Source organism: Dermacentor albipictus, chromosome 7, assembly GCF_038994185.2.
Source record: "Dermacentor albipictus isolate Rhodes 1998 colony chromosome 7, USDA_Dalb.pri_finalv2, whole genome shotgun sequence".
NCBI classification, from domain to species: domain Eukaryota; kingdom Metazoa; phylum Arthropoda; class Arachnida; order Ixodida; family Ixodidae; genus Dermacentor; species Dermacentor albipictus.
Genome location: NC_091827.1, coordinates 105,961,772 through 105,974,300, shown reverse-complemented (window position 1 = coordinate 105,974,300; position 12,529 = coordinate 105,961,772). Strand labels below are relative to the sequence as shown.

The following is a 12,529-nucleotide window of genomic DNA, read 5'->3' as shown; positions in this document are numbered from 1 at the left end:
TTTCACGATGACCCGCAGTGCGGCCATGCAGGAGTACTAAAAAAACGTGCGCCTGCGACTCCGTTATTACTGGAGCGGGATGTACCTATTCGTCCGCCAATAGGTCCGCTCCTCTTTCGCTTGAAAACGCCGCAAGAGCACCCCTCGTGCCAAGTGGAGTACCCCTCCACTGCATTCATTGCCTTGTCCGCGATGGGCCTTTGACCGCGGTGATATTTATCTGTATGGGCCCCTTCCGAGTACTTCACATGGCAACCGATGGGTGATTGTGGCGATAGACCATCTTACGCACTACGCAGAAAATGTGCCTCAGCCCAACATATCTGCGCATGATGTTGCCTGGTTCCTTCTGTGTAACATCATTCTTCGCCAAGGAACCCCCAAAAAATGGCTAAGCGACAGAAGTCGCATCTTTCTCTCTGACGTCGCAGAAGCCCTACTCAAAGAATGCCACGTAATTCACCGTACCACTACTGCATACCACCCGCAGACTAATCGAATGACTGAGGGCTTTAACCACACTCTTGGCGACATGTTAGCAACGTACGTTGCATCTGACCGAGCCAATTAGGACCGAATTCGACCCTTAGTGACGTACGCTTTTAATACCGCCACACAACGGGGATTTTCCCCGTCCTTTCTTCTTTACGGACACGAGCCTTCCTGCACAATGGGTACCATCCTTCCGTATCACCCTGACACTTCGGAGGCTACTACCCTGTCCGAAACTGCTACACACTTGGAAGTGGGCCGAAGCTCGCCCGCACATTTACTTCGGAAATTCAGCTGCGACAGAACCACCTTCAGGATATTCGCGCCACTCCTGCAACCTGTGCTCCTGACTCCCTAGTCTGGCTTTGGGTTCACGCTACCTGCCCTGGACTTTCACCCAAGCTTGTTTCCAAGTACCAGGTCCCCTACCGTGTCGTCAGTCAAACGTCTCCTGTGAACTATTTGGTAGAAACCCTTAAGCCGCCTTCGGATAAGTGCCGCCGAGGGTGCCAAACCGTGCGCGTTCAACGGCTCAAGCCGTACATTGATGCACCTGTGCTATCCTGCCCGTAGGTCGCCGAGACGGCTCCTCTTCTCCGGGGAGGTAATTGTACTGGTGAAGAACGAGCAGCAGGCATTGCTACGAGAAAGGCGATGACAACTATTTGTTGGAAGTCTTGTGCCTGTGTTGCCGAAGCTGTGTGAGCACTCGCTGCGGTGCTCTACTATCTGAGGGTTTCATCAATTAACCCATAATGCCTCCTGACAATATAAAGAAGTAGACGATGGTTGTTGGTAAGCGTCGCACTGCGAGAAGATTATAAACCAGATCTCCCATTTATTTTGAATTCATCTTGTGACTACAAGCCACCCACATGTAACTGCAGTGGTTTTTGCATATTTAAAACGTTTAATAATTAAATTACTTAGCGTTTTAACGCCGATTGCACCGTGTTATATATCCATTGTGAGCCACTGAGGGCGTCTCGTGCAGTATGTATTCTAACTACAAAATGCAAAAGGACTTGACGAGTGTGCTAGTGCAAGCAATGCGGCTATAGACCAGCCATATGAATGCAACACATAATCTCTGCAGGTACTTCGTGACATTCCAGTTACCGTGGCTACCGGAAGCAAGTTTCTGTGCCAACGACCTCCAGCTACTCGACACATTGCATGGCGCCTACGATGAGGAGGAGCGGGAAGCCTTGAAATACGCATTCAGCAAGCCGGGTACGCATTACGTTGTGACGACCGTTTGCTGACCTTGTTGGTGGCTTGAATTTTATGATATAATGTAGAATTAACCTGGTTAATAATCAGCAATTTATTCAAGGTTCAAGTGGCATCATGGTAATCTGGAATTACTAATACAGCCTTTTGCGTAACAGTTTTATTAACAAGCCTGCTGTTTCATCTCGCAGTGTGAAGCAGCACGGAATAACCGTTTGTTTAACGTAACAATGTTCACTGAAACTCACCGAGTTCCCAAATCAGTCGGCGACGCACAACAAAATACAGAAGACTGCAGGCTTCAGACTGTTATACGCGCACGCCAGCTATGCGCGTACTACGACACAGTTAACAATAGGGAGCTGAGTATCCGAGGTGTCCATAAGGTGGTTCACTACAACTCAGAGAAACATACCTGATATTGTTCTATTAGGGCTAGAAATGTGGGACACCATTTCAGACAAAGACGCTGGCTCGAATACCGCCACGGCACTTTCAGGGGCGCTGTAACTGCCTATCTGTGATAAACTCGCTGAACGCCATGCCTTACGTTCAGTAGCTCTCTGAAACATGCTAGAAGGGTGCCGAAGCCTTTCGCATTCATTGCAAATATTGGATTTCAAAGGCTTACTAGGATGCTGCTACGGGTGCCGCTAAGCAGAAGGTGAGTTGAAAAATTGGAGGACGCTTAAGCTTCGCCTTCAAGAGTGGGACGCGACAGCGTTCCCGTCGACCCGCCAAGGGGTATAAGACAATGCGCTACGGCACAGCGATCACTTACGATGCGCCCCGCATCGGACTTAGCGCCCACCTATCACGCGGTGAGCGTCGAGCAACGCAGCGTTCGGCGCGGCAACGAAACGTGCGCCTGAGCGAACGAAACGAACCGAAGAACTCGGTGTCTCGGAGGGGAAACGATCTACGCCAGCCAAACGTCGCGATCGGCACGGGCAGAGAGATAGATAGTAATCTAAAGAAAGGACCGGGAGCACGGCGAAGCGTCGTCAGGGGAGAGGGAGTCCCGCGACGCGCCTGGCAGCGGTCCCAATGCGCGCGCGGCGCGCCTCCTGTCGGGGCAGCGCCGTACATTGAGAGGAGGGGGTCTTCTGTGTTTGCCGCAAGATGGCTCTGCGTGTGCGGAAAGCGCAGAAGAAATGCAGCGGAAACGCACTTCGCAACTCGTGTAATTGTGACTTCTGTACGTTACATGTTCATAATTACCGATATACACCGCAGTATAACTTTCCACGGCTCGTTTCGAAGGCAACACCGCATTCACTAGAGGCGCGTTTGCACCGCTTGGAAGCATGGAACTCGTGGCTGAGTGGTAGCGTCTCCGTCTCACACTCCGGAGACCCTGGTTCGATTCCCACCGGGCCAATCTTGGAAGTTGCTTTTTATTTATGAAGCGCCTGCCATGATTTATCGCTCACGGTCAACGCCGCAAACGCCGACGCCGACACCGACGCCGACGACACCGGCTTTTCTGCGACACGAGCTCCTTAACGCTATCGCGTTAAAATGCCCTTTTAGCTTGTGTAGCTCTAGGCGTGAAGCAGTAGAAGCAGATTCAAAACCAGACCTAAGTTCTTTCTAAGACCTTTCTAAGTTCGCGCATCGTCGATGCATAAGAACCAACACACAGGCCTTCACACACGCCAATGTGGTGGACTGTGGAACAGTTTTCACCCTGGAAATTACTTACCGAACACCCAATGCAAGACTTACGAGTACTCTTGTATCTCGCCCCAGTTGATAACTATGCATTGTATTTTGTTCTGGATTCATGGGCCATTACCACTGATCGCCGTTAAATAAATATGGCTCCCCTTGATTACTGCTGATGTGCAGCCGTAACATATATTGCATAACCACGTATTCAAAAATGCCACTTTATTTAGGAGTTCTCGGAAGACTACAGCATTATTCGCTGAAGCGCCCCATATGTGTGTGACTTCTCGCACAATATTACATTGTTGAGATACTACCAAAACATTTTTGCGTGTTCGCGTCGCAAATGTGCCATCATGTGGGTTAACTCTATTGTTACGATGGTAACACAAAGTTGTCGTAGGAGAGTCGCAGCACATCACCGTCATGAACTGCCTGCATGGTCAAGGAAACTAACACAGACGTTCATTCTTTACATTAAAATACTGGTGTACTTTCTGATAAATCCTACAAAATGTCTTGACACCCAAATATGTTGTTGACTTCCATACCGGTCCCCTGATTTGAATAGTTGATTCTATGACTTTAAAAGTTGGCCTCTGTGTTGTACATTTCAAAGCGGGGAATATTGCACAGCGTCATGTTGCAGTCGTCACAACAGGCGCTGGTTTGATTGCGACTGCTTATCTTCCAATCATTTGATGATCGGTTCAAGCCTTGTTCGCTTTTAACATTTGGTAGTTTGCGGATTGTACTTGGTGAAGTGGCGAGCGACAAGGCAGGGCATGTTAGCAGCTGAATAATTTCGTCCTAGGTGAGGTCGAGGTCGGGAGCTCTCGCTAATCAGATCTTCTACGAGACTGAATCGGAATTATAAATTGGTATCGTTTCTACTAGTAGCCTTCCTGCTGGAAAGAAAAGCTTTAAACATAGCCCTATCTTAGACGACCAGGCATATTTGTTGGAAAAGCTTTCTGCTGTTGCCGCACGCACGGGCAGTGAGGTTGTGATCAATTATGTCAACAGTACCCATAGTGTAGTTGTAATCTAGTACCAACGCTGGCTTCTGCAATGTTTCTTCGCACTTGTTTCTTACTTCTTTCATTGTCTCCGCATGGGCAGTTTGAAGCGCCAGGCAATTCCCTCGTTGAAATGCAGTGAACATTCCTTTCTTGAAATTTGGACACTTTGGAAATAGCCTTTATTTACCAAGCACTTCTATGCCTACCCCATTATGAAACCTGTCCGTCCGTCACGTAAGACGAATCGCTGTAAAGAAACTGACGCATAAAAAAACAATCAATTCGAGAGTAAAAGCCTTGGTGGCGGTGACTTTCAAAACTACGACCCCATGCACAGAAGCCGCGTGTGTTGCGCACTGGTCTAAACACCCACTTTATTTGTGTATTACACGAGAACAGAATCTTCAGTAAAACAACAATAACAAAGCAGTACAGAAATTTAAGGTGACTGAATACGCATTCAAATGTCACTCGAGCACGTGCAGGCGTCCAATAGAAGCATCCAGACCGGTGGTGTTCCTTGTGCATCGTACACATTGCGAACAGAAACAACAGATTCCATAAAAAAGACCGACTGCTTCGCCGTGGTTCAGTGTGCCTGTCGCATATTCTACAGCGCCAAATGCTAGGTAGGACAAATAACACGAATATGTCATATGGTGGGTCACAGGGATCTGTAAAATACAGCAAGCAAATTGTGCACAGTGTGACGTCTAAATCTAGAACGGTTAAGGATTTTGGTTTAGTCTATGGTATACGATGCCAATTCACTTCGCAGGTATTCAGTGGATGCAGGACGTCAAGTACTCACGTGTACTGTTCTTTCAACATTTCGATACTAAACCTCATTGGTCAGCAGAAGTTGAAGAAGTCCAACATAAGTTTCACAAGTGGTAAGGGAGGCAGTTGTCTGTATTCGGACGAGCGGAAGCTCACAACATATTCCTAGCAACTCGAATAATGTATGTCCAGCAAGTATTACATTGCTTGTGGCTTATGTTATAAGCCATCGTTTGCTTGCTACCAAAGTACAGAGTTCCCGTTTTGACCCCAGGCATCGTGATAACTTTTCTTTTACTCTTGGGAGTCGGGCTCTTGGCGTAGTTTATCTTTTATTAGGGTAACTTGTCTCCCTGTTATTATTCTTTCGTGATGTAAACGGTCCATTTCTAAGACAGATGTTACAGCTTCCAATGATCAATTACCTTCCAGAAATACTTGTACTAACTACCCACGCTTGCAGATGGTGAATATATCTGAACTACATGAATGTGTTGTACAGGCGGCACAAAACAAATGTCAGGGGTGAATAGTTTTAATGAAGGCTTGCTTGAAGTGCTTGGTGATGGTGGAATAAAAGACGTCTCTAGAACCATATCTAGACCCGAGTTCGAACATTGTAATGATTAGAAAATTGCTATTTTGCAAAAAATATATCCATCGGTGGGTTTCTGTGGCCGGGTGATGCGTCTTGCGTTGGGGAGTTACTTCACCGACCGAAACGCCACCGATCTCTGAGGGCTCAAGCACTTGACTCACAGAACCCAAATACATAACCAGTAAATAAGTTCATAACGATGATAAGGAGTGATGATGGGTTATATGGGTCTCATTAAAGCCCTTCACACTTCGTAAAGTAGTTCCTCTCCGCCTCTGCCTTCACTCCCCCTCATTTATCCTCATTTTCGCCCTCCCTCTTCGACTGTGGCACCACCTACAATGCTTTAGCGTAGCAAATGACATTTCTCAGAGTTAATGCTTGCATAGCGAAACAGTGCGCTTGAAGCTTTCGCATTGGTTTTTAATGCGACAGCGTTGAGGAGCCTGAGTTGCAAAAGATCCGGTTCTTCCGGCAATTTTCTCCGGCAAAAATATTTTCGAACCACGCATACCCAGGCCTTCCATGTGACGCAAGGAATTGACTGAAATAAATTTCTCAAACTGAAATATACATGGGCAAATCATATATTACTACTTACACGCAACCTACAGACATGATAGCTCTCGAATTGTAATTTTATTATGCGAGAAATCCTGATTTTGTTACGCGAGAACTTAAACACACCCCTTTTACAGCGTTTCAACAATGCAAAGACCGGAGACGGCGTCCGTCATTTGCGCATCGCGGCACCCAAATATCTCGGAGTCCACTTCGTTGAAACACTTTGAGATGGCGCTCGCCTCCACCGCATTGCGGCCCATGCAAGAGGCCCGGTTTCTACCAGAAAGTTCGCCTTCATCCAAAGAGTTCACCGCGAGCGTTTTTCGGTAAACATAACGCTTACATATACTGCAGTTTTCGTGAAGCGTAAGAAGCAGTCAGAGATTGTTCAATGCTATCACGTTCCACTCTTGAAGGCGAAGCTTAAGCGTCCCCTATTTTTTTTTTGTTGTTGTTGTTCTGAGTAACTTCGTGCAGAGCATAGAATTTCTACATGGAGTGTTGCACAAATTTAGTGACCGCAGCTTTTACTTTCTGTTTCGTTAATTATTTTTCAATTGTCTGAACAAGCGCTAACCCCGCATCATGACTACTCTGAATGTATGGTCTGCGCTGCAATTACGTGCGCAACATTTGTGAAGCGCGTGTCGCAAGATCTCGTTGCGAATGGTTGTAGCAGCAGGTTTACTATCGAAGGCGCCCATTCCGGCCTAAATATTCCGCGCCGTCCTTAGAATGTGAATTTGCGACGCGTATCAGCTGGGATACAAAAATACTGAGAGGGGGCAGGAACGATCGGTGCTCTGAAGGTTCGATGGAGCATAACAAGTTACATTGCCTCCAATGTGCGAAATTACCAAACATCTAAGCACACCTATTCAGAGATGGGCGCTGGTTCAATTGTGTTTCCTGTGCCTCAAAGTCGACAGAAACGCGCGGCCGATCATCGAATGGGCACTCTGCGTTCATAGAAAATGAAATCACTTTTTTTTTTCAGAATTCGTTCGCAAAGCGGGAACGCGGTGTCAGCGCCTCACTCAGTCTTAAGCAAGAGCATAGTGAGCTTACATTAAGGAAAATAATTTTTTTCAGCTTAGTGACTTATGACGAATAACATTTCATCGCGCGTTAGCTCATCAATTCATGAAGTGGGCTTCTTCTCGCAAACCGAGTTGCACTAAGGTGGGTGCATTGAGGACGGTTGCGCTCGCTCCGAAATAATATTTGCAAGATATAACTTTACTGAAGTAATGAGAGCGCGATGAGATGATGCGGTGGAAATTGCGTTATACAAAGTAGTAAATGAAATTTAGGTGCCATTCGGTGCCTCATTACGTAATTAAGCGCACTTTCCTAAGTACACTGCAGATGTGCGCCTCAAAGAGATGGTGGTAGTAGAAACTTATACTTCAACTAACGAGCGTGCGAACGACTAAACGAACAATTATAGCAGCCAGTGCATGAGCTGGCAAATGAACGTTCTTTTTTTTTTGCGAGTGCTCCACCGCCACATCTTAACCTTCACAGATGTTAAAGCTCACGCGAATCAAAACGTGCGGCTCAAAAACCTATGATGCTGTCATTCGGCGACGAACGCGCCCCTTAACTCGGTTTTGGGAGAACACGCACACTTTCGATCGGTGCCTTTGTATCGCTAATCCACTGGGCGACCGCCAATGACGAACAGAAACAAAAAAGGCGAATAAAGCTATTCGCTCTAAAGAAGCCTAGTAATTAACCACAAAAAGCAAAGTGCTTTCCTGCAGTGAGTTTTCAAGTTTTCTCGTTCGAGCCTGAAATTTTGTCTAAGGATTGCACTGAATCGTGAAACTTTCGTAATCATGTTTTCGCGCCCAGCCTGGCGTGCGCGCCAGCCTGGTGACCTAGAGAACGATTAAGCGCACCGAATACGGCCACGTAGCGCTTATATAAACAAGCGCACGTCACGTACGTAATCGTGTTAAAGCGTACAGACAAGTGGCAGCATGCTAAGTGAACTGTGCAATATCTAATACGGTATGACACGCAGTAAATTACGCTAGCCTGACACATACTGTACTGTTAAGACTCACAAGCTACCTCGCATAGTCGTGTGGAGGATGTAGTCTCTTATTCTCCCTCCCATTTCGATTATTCGATGTCTTTCTTCTTAACCCATTGCTCTTACCGGACGGTATTGAGAGGAAATTATTGGCTTTGCTGAAACTATTTTGGCATCCCAATGCGCAGCAGGTCTAGTGATGGAAAATGCCGGGAAGCGTGCCGATCTACGGCTAGTTTAACCTACTTAAACAGAAATGTGAAACGGTTCCGATCCGTAGTTGTGCCAAAAACGTTCCTTTAGAGAATGAGCCCTGACAGCATTGGCAGCGACAAGAAGCAAGGTGAATGGTTGAGGCTTTTCGCATGCCTAAAACAATGCCTAAGTATTCCCAGCCCTTTTGTGAACGTAACCGTTTAGTTATCTTAAAAGCAAGCCGTCGGCATTCAACAAAGTGAGAACATCCCGCTGAACATCGTTAATCCCAAGTAGCAAGCTGGCAGCAGTCTAGCATCAAACTGCGTTACTCCACTACCTCGTGGCTATGTTGCCGCTGTTTGGCTGCAAGAAAGGCCTGTACCGAGCGAGTGCGGACCTGTCGTCAACATGACGAGTACTCAACGTGTACACTTCCGGAAGGAACAGCAGAGAGCGTGCGCTGAACAAAATAACACGACGACAAAGGTGCTGTACTATCTGAACTAGTGCCGAAAGTACTGCCACACCGAGGCATTTGGGCCGCTGATGTCAGTGTTAAAGGTTCGCATGACTGGATAGCCCATCAGAACGTCATGGAAGATGGTGCCTTGTGAACGAGCCGCAGGGAAAATATCCGACAAGTTTACCCATCATCCTCTAGGGAAGTACAGCAATGTCAAGGTAGAAGAACTGCGGAAGCGACTACTACAAAATATGCGTGTAAGGGGTGGTGCAGGAGCAGTGACACACAGGCACGTTAATGTGAGGGTCAGCAAGGAAACCGAGACATCACAGAAAAAAAATTCAACGACGATTACTATACTCCCGAATGCGAAATTTTAGCGCAGCTTTATGCGTGTTCTCACTTCATGATATATTGACTGACGCAGACAACCCGTCTCTTACGGCAAGTTGCAAACGAAGAGAAGTGCGACGCGACTGCCTCGGTAATTGGCAGATCGCGAGAGGCAACGCGTGGGTGACGCGCGGGCGCAATTCCCAGCAGCCGCCGCCGAGACCTACACTCTTGCATTGCTTTGTTTTTATATATGGTATCGATGGCGTCATTTTCGAACAGGCGATGCGTGCTGGACGGGCGCCATCTCGTAGCCATCATCGCCGCAAAGGCTGTCTTGCATGGCACCAGGCTTTTCTTGTCGTACTTTCATCATACCCTTCTTCTCCGATTTCCGCCTTATGGTTACGCTGCAGCACTCTCCTCCTTCGTATTCCTGCTCGCGGTCTCTTCGCTATTGTCGTCTTTCATCCTCGCTCCCCGTTAGCTCTTACATCCTTCGCGGTGGCCGTTCACTCGCTTTCCAGGACGCCGAGGGACGACGCCGACGTTCGCCGCAGAGACGGGCGCCAAACAGCTGTGCTCTAAAGCACGCAAGCGTCGAGCGTTATGCTTTTGCTGCGGTAGCATCGCAAACCAGGAAACGCAAGTGTTCCCAGCAGTAACACTGCAACGTCCTCAGTGCCTACAAAATGCTTCCTTTGTTTTTCACACATGATTGACACATGTTGCCAACAAACGTAAGCATTAAAGCTAGGCATATCAATTCAATCCTAGAGCCTTCCCCTCTGCACGTACTGATAAACAGTTCATGTTATCAAATGTGAATTCAGCGTAGGCCAATTATCTGTTGCATCATGGTAACTTTTACTCTATAATTACGCGTCTTTGTGTACGAACCATATATGTCAGGCGCTGTGAAAAGCTTGCCTCTTCACCCATTGATATTCAGCGCTCTTAGTATGGCGCCGGAAAAAAGCGACCCTATATTACAACGTATTGTCAAATGCGCAAACATTTCGCGACTCAGTTTAGTTCTGAGTTTATCTGAGAAATATAATTGTGACAAGTCGGGCGAAGGACGAGATCTCACTGGCTCTAATTTGTAATGCGGCTTAGGCATTTTGTTGCGCAAGACCACCCCTGTGCGAATAGAAGTATCAGTATTGAACGTTTACAAAAGGCGTGAAAGTTCATCACCTTTTATGGCTTATGCGTGAAGTTCTTGCTGTATTGAAATAAGCATCAATGAAAGAAGAAATGACAGTTTTTTTATCGCATGTGCACAAATGTTTACAAATGCATCCATCGTTTGTGCTCTCTAATTCGACGTCAGGGTCGGTCCAGCAGGCATCGTGGGAGCCATATACACAAATCGCAACCGTAACATTTGCTCAATATTTCTCTGGGGTTTATCTCACAAAATTTATCCAGTACGTCTGAAAAACTTCGCGGCCCAAAACACTCTCATTTATTTACTGTATATGGTCATATTCCATTTTTAGCATTTTAGGATAAATAAAAAAATCATGGGCTTTTACGTGCCAAAACCACGATCTGATCATGACGCACGCCGTAGTGGATGACACGGGAAATTTCGACCACATGGGGTTCTTTACCGTACACCTAAATCTAAGTACGCCCGTTTCGAAATTCGGCCAGCGTTGCCGGGATTCGATCCCGCTACCTCGTTCTTAGCAGCCCAAAACAATAGCCACGAAGCGAGCGCGGCGGGCTCTTTACGATAAATGTACCTTGATTTCTCAGCTATTGTACAAAAAGACGTTTCGGGATAATGTGCCTAACTGCATTGTTCACGACGGCGCTAATTGTGTTGGAATGCGCTGCTGAAGGTTTATTTATACAACAGAATTGCTTTTTTTTTGCTTTCTAGGACAGTTTAAGCTGGACTGTGGTGGATATACTTTCACCAAAGTTACAAAGGCATGAATGCAAGGGACGCGTGCTCTTGTGCCACAGAGTTTCAGGGCACATTCTTCGCTGAACACAACACAAACTATTATGCACTTTGCTGGTTAACGCGCTGGATCTTTGGGGTGTCCTAAAATTTGGAGTCGTAGTTGCACTCACCATGCCGGTTTTCTCTCCTCTCGAGACCACACACTGATGAGCGACGGGCCTGTGTCTACGGCCACCGACACTAGCGTTAAATATGTGCTCGTTAATGTTTGTTTTTTCTACAGAATTGAGCACTACCACAACATACGCTACCTAAACACCCTTGCTACTATAAATATACGCATTTATGCGAATAAATATTTTTACATAAAGAATAGCTCTCTAGAACGTTCCACGTGTACGCTTGATTTTAGAGTCATCCTCAATGGTTTCCGCAAAATTTAGTAAGTGAACCTTTCTGATTGATTACTTTACGTAGGTGCTTTCACTGGACCCGTCAACTACTACCGAGCGTCATTTCGAGTACAGTCTGAGGACCCGTTCAACTACCGGCAGCTGTATGTTCCGGCCCTGGTTCTGTGGGGCTGCCAGGACACGTCCCTGACCAAAAATATCGCAGCGCTCTCCCTGCAGTACGCAGGTAGCGGGCGCGTCGAGTACGTGGCCGACGCCGGCCACTGGCTTCACCGCGAGCGGCCCAAGCTCGTCAACGACCTTATCAGGCGTTTCCTCTCGAATGAGAAATAAACGCGTTCGCAGTTCAGCGATACTCTTATCTAGTATATAAACGTGTGGCAAGACTTATCCATGTAATTTACCTGTCCCTAAAACATTATTCGCTGAGTGCCTAAAATCGCAGTGCAGAAGAATTTCAAATGCCAACAATAAATCGTACACTTTCACGACGCTGGTGAAAATCCAAATATGTTTAGTTTAAAAAAAGAGCAGAAATTCTACTGAATTTATATACAAATCTCTGGTAACCTGGCATATAGGCTCACAGATGTTTTGCGAGTATTCCAATCAAATCCTTTAACAAAGTTCACACACACTGGTGGCCAGAGCAGTTGAAAATGTTTAATGATACCACTATCATAATATGTCACGTATATGAAAATTCATAGCATAGAGATTAACTTTTATGTTCCTTAAGTACTGAAATACATATTTTCAAAGCTTACTTTTAGGATACATTGAACACAACTTTTGTACAA

At 46.5% G+C, this 12,529-nt stretch overlaps 1 protein-coding gene across 1 annotated transcript in view; it reads left to right on the top strand.

Annotated features, from left to right (window-relative positions):
* The window catches only part of LOC135903473 (epoxide hydrolase 4-like), a 57,266-nt gene extending 45,154 nt beyond the window's left edge, over nt 1-12,112 (top strand). Inside the window, exons 6-7 of the mRNA XM_065433796.2 lie at nt 1,589-1,725; nt 11,794-12,112. Of these exons, the coding sequence (XP_065289868.2) occupies nt 1,589-1,725; nt 11,794-12,062 (406 nt within the window). The 3' untranslated portion in view covers nt 12,063-12,112. The remainder of the gene's footprint in view (nt 1-1,588; nt 1,726-11,793) is intronic.
* The last annotated feature ends 417 nt before the right edge of the window (nt 12,113-12,529 follow it).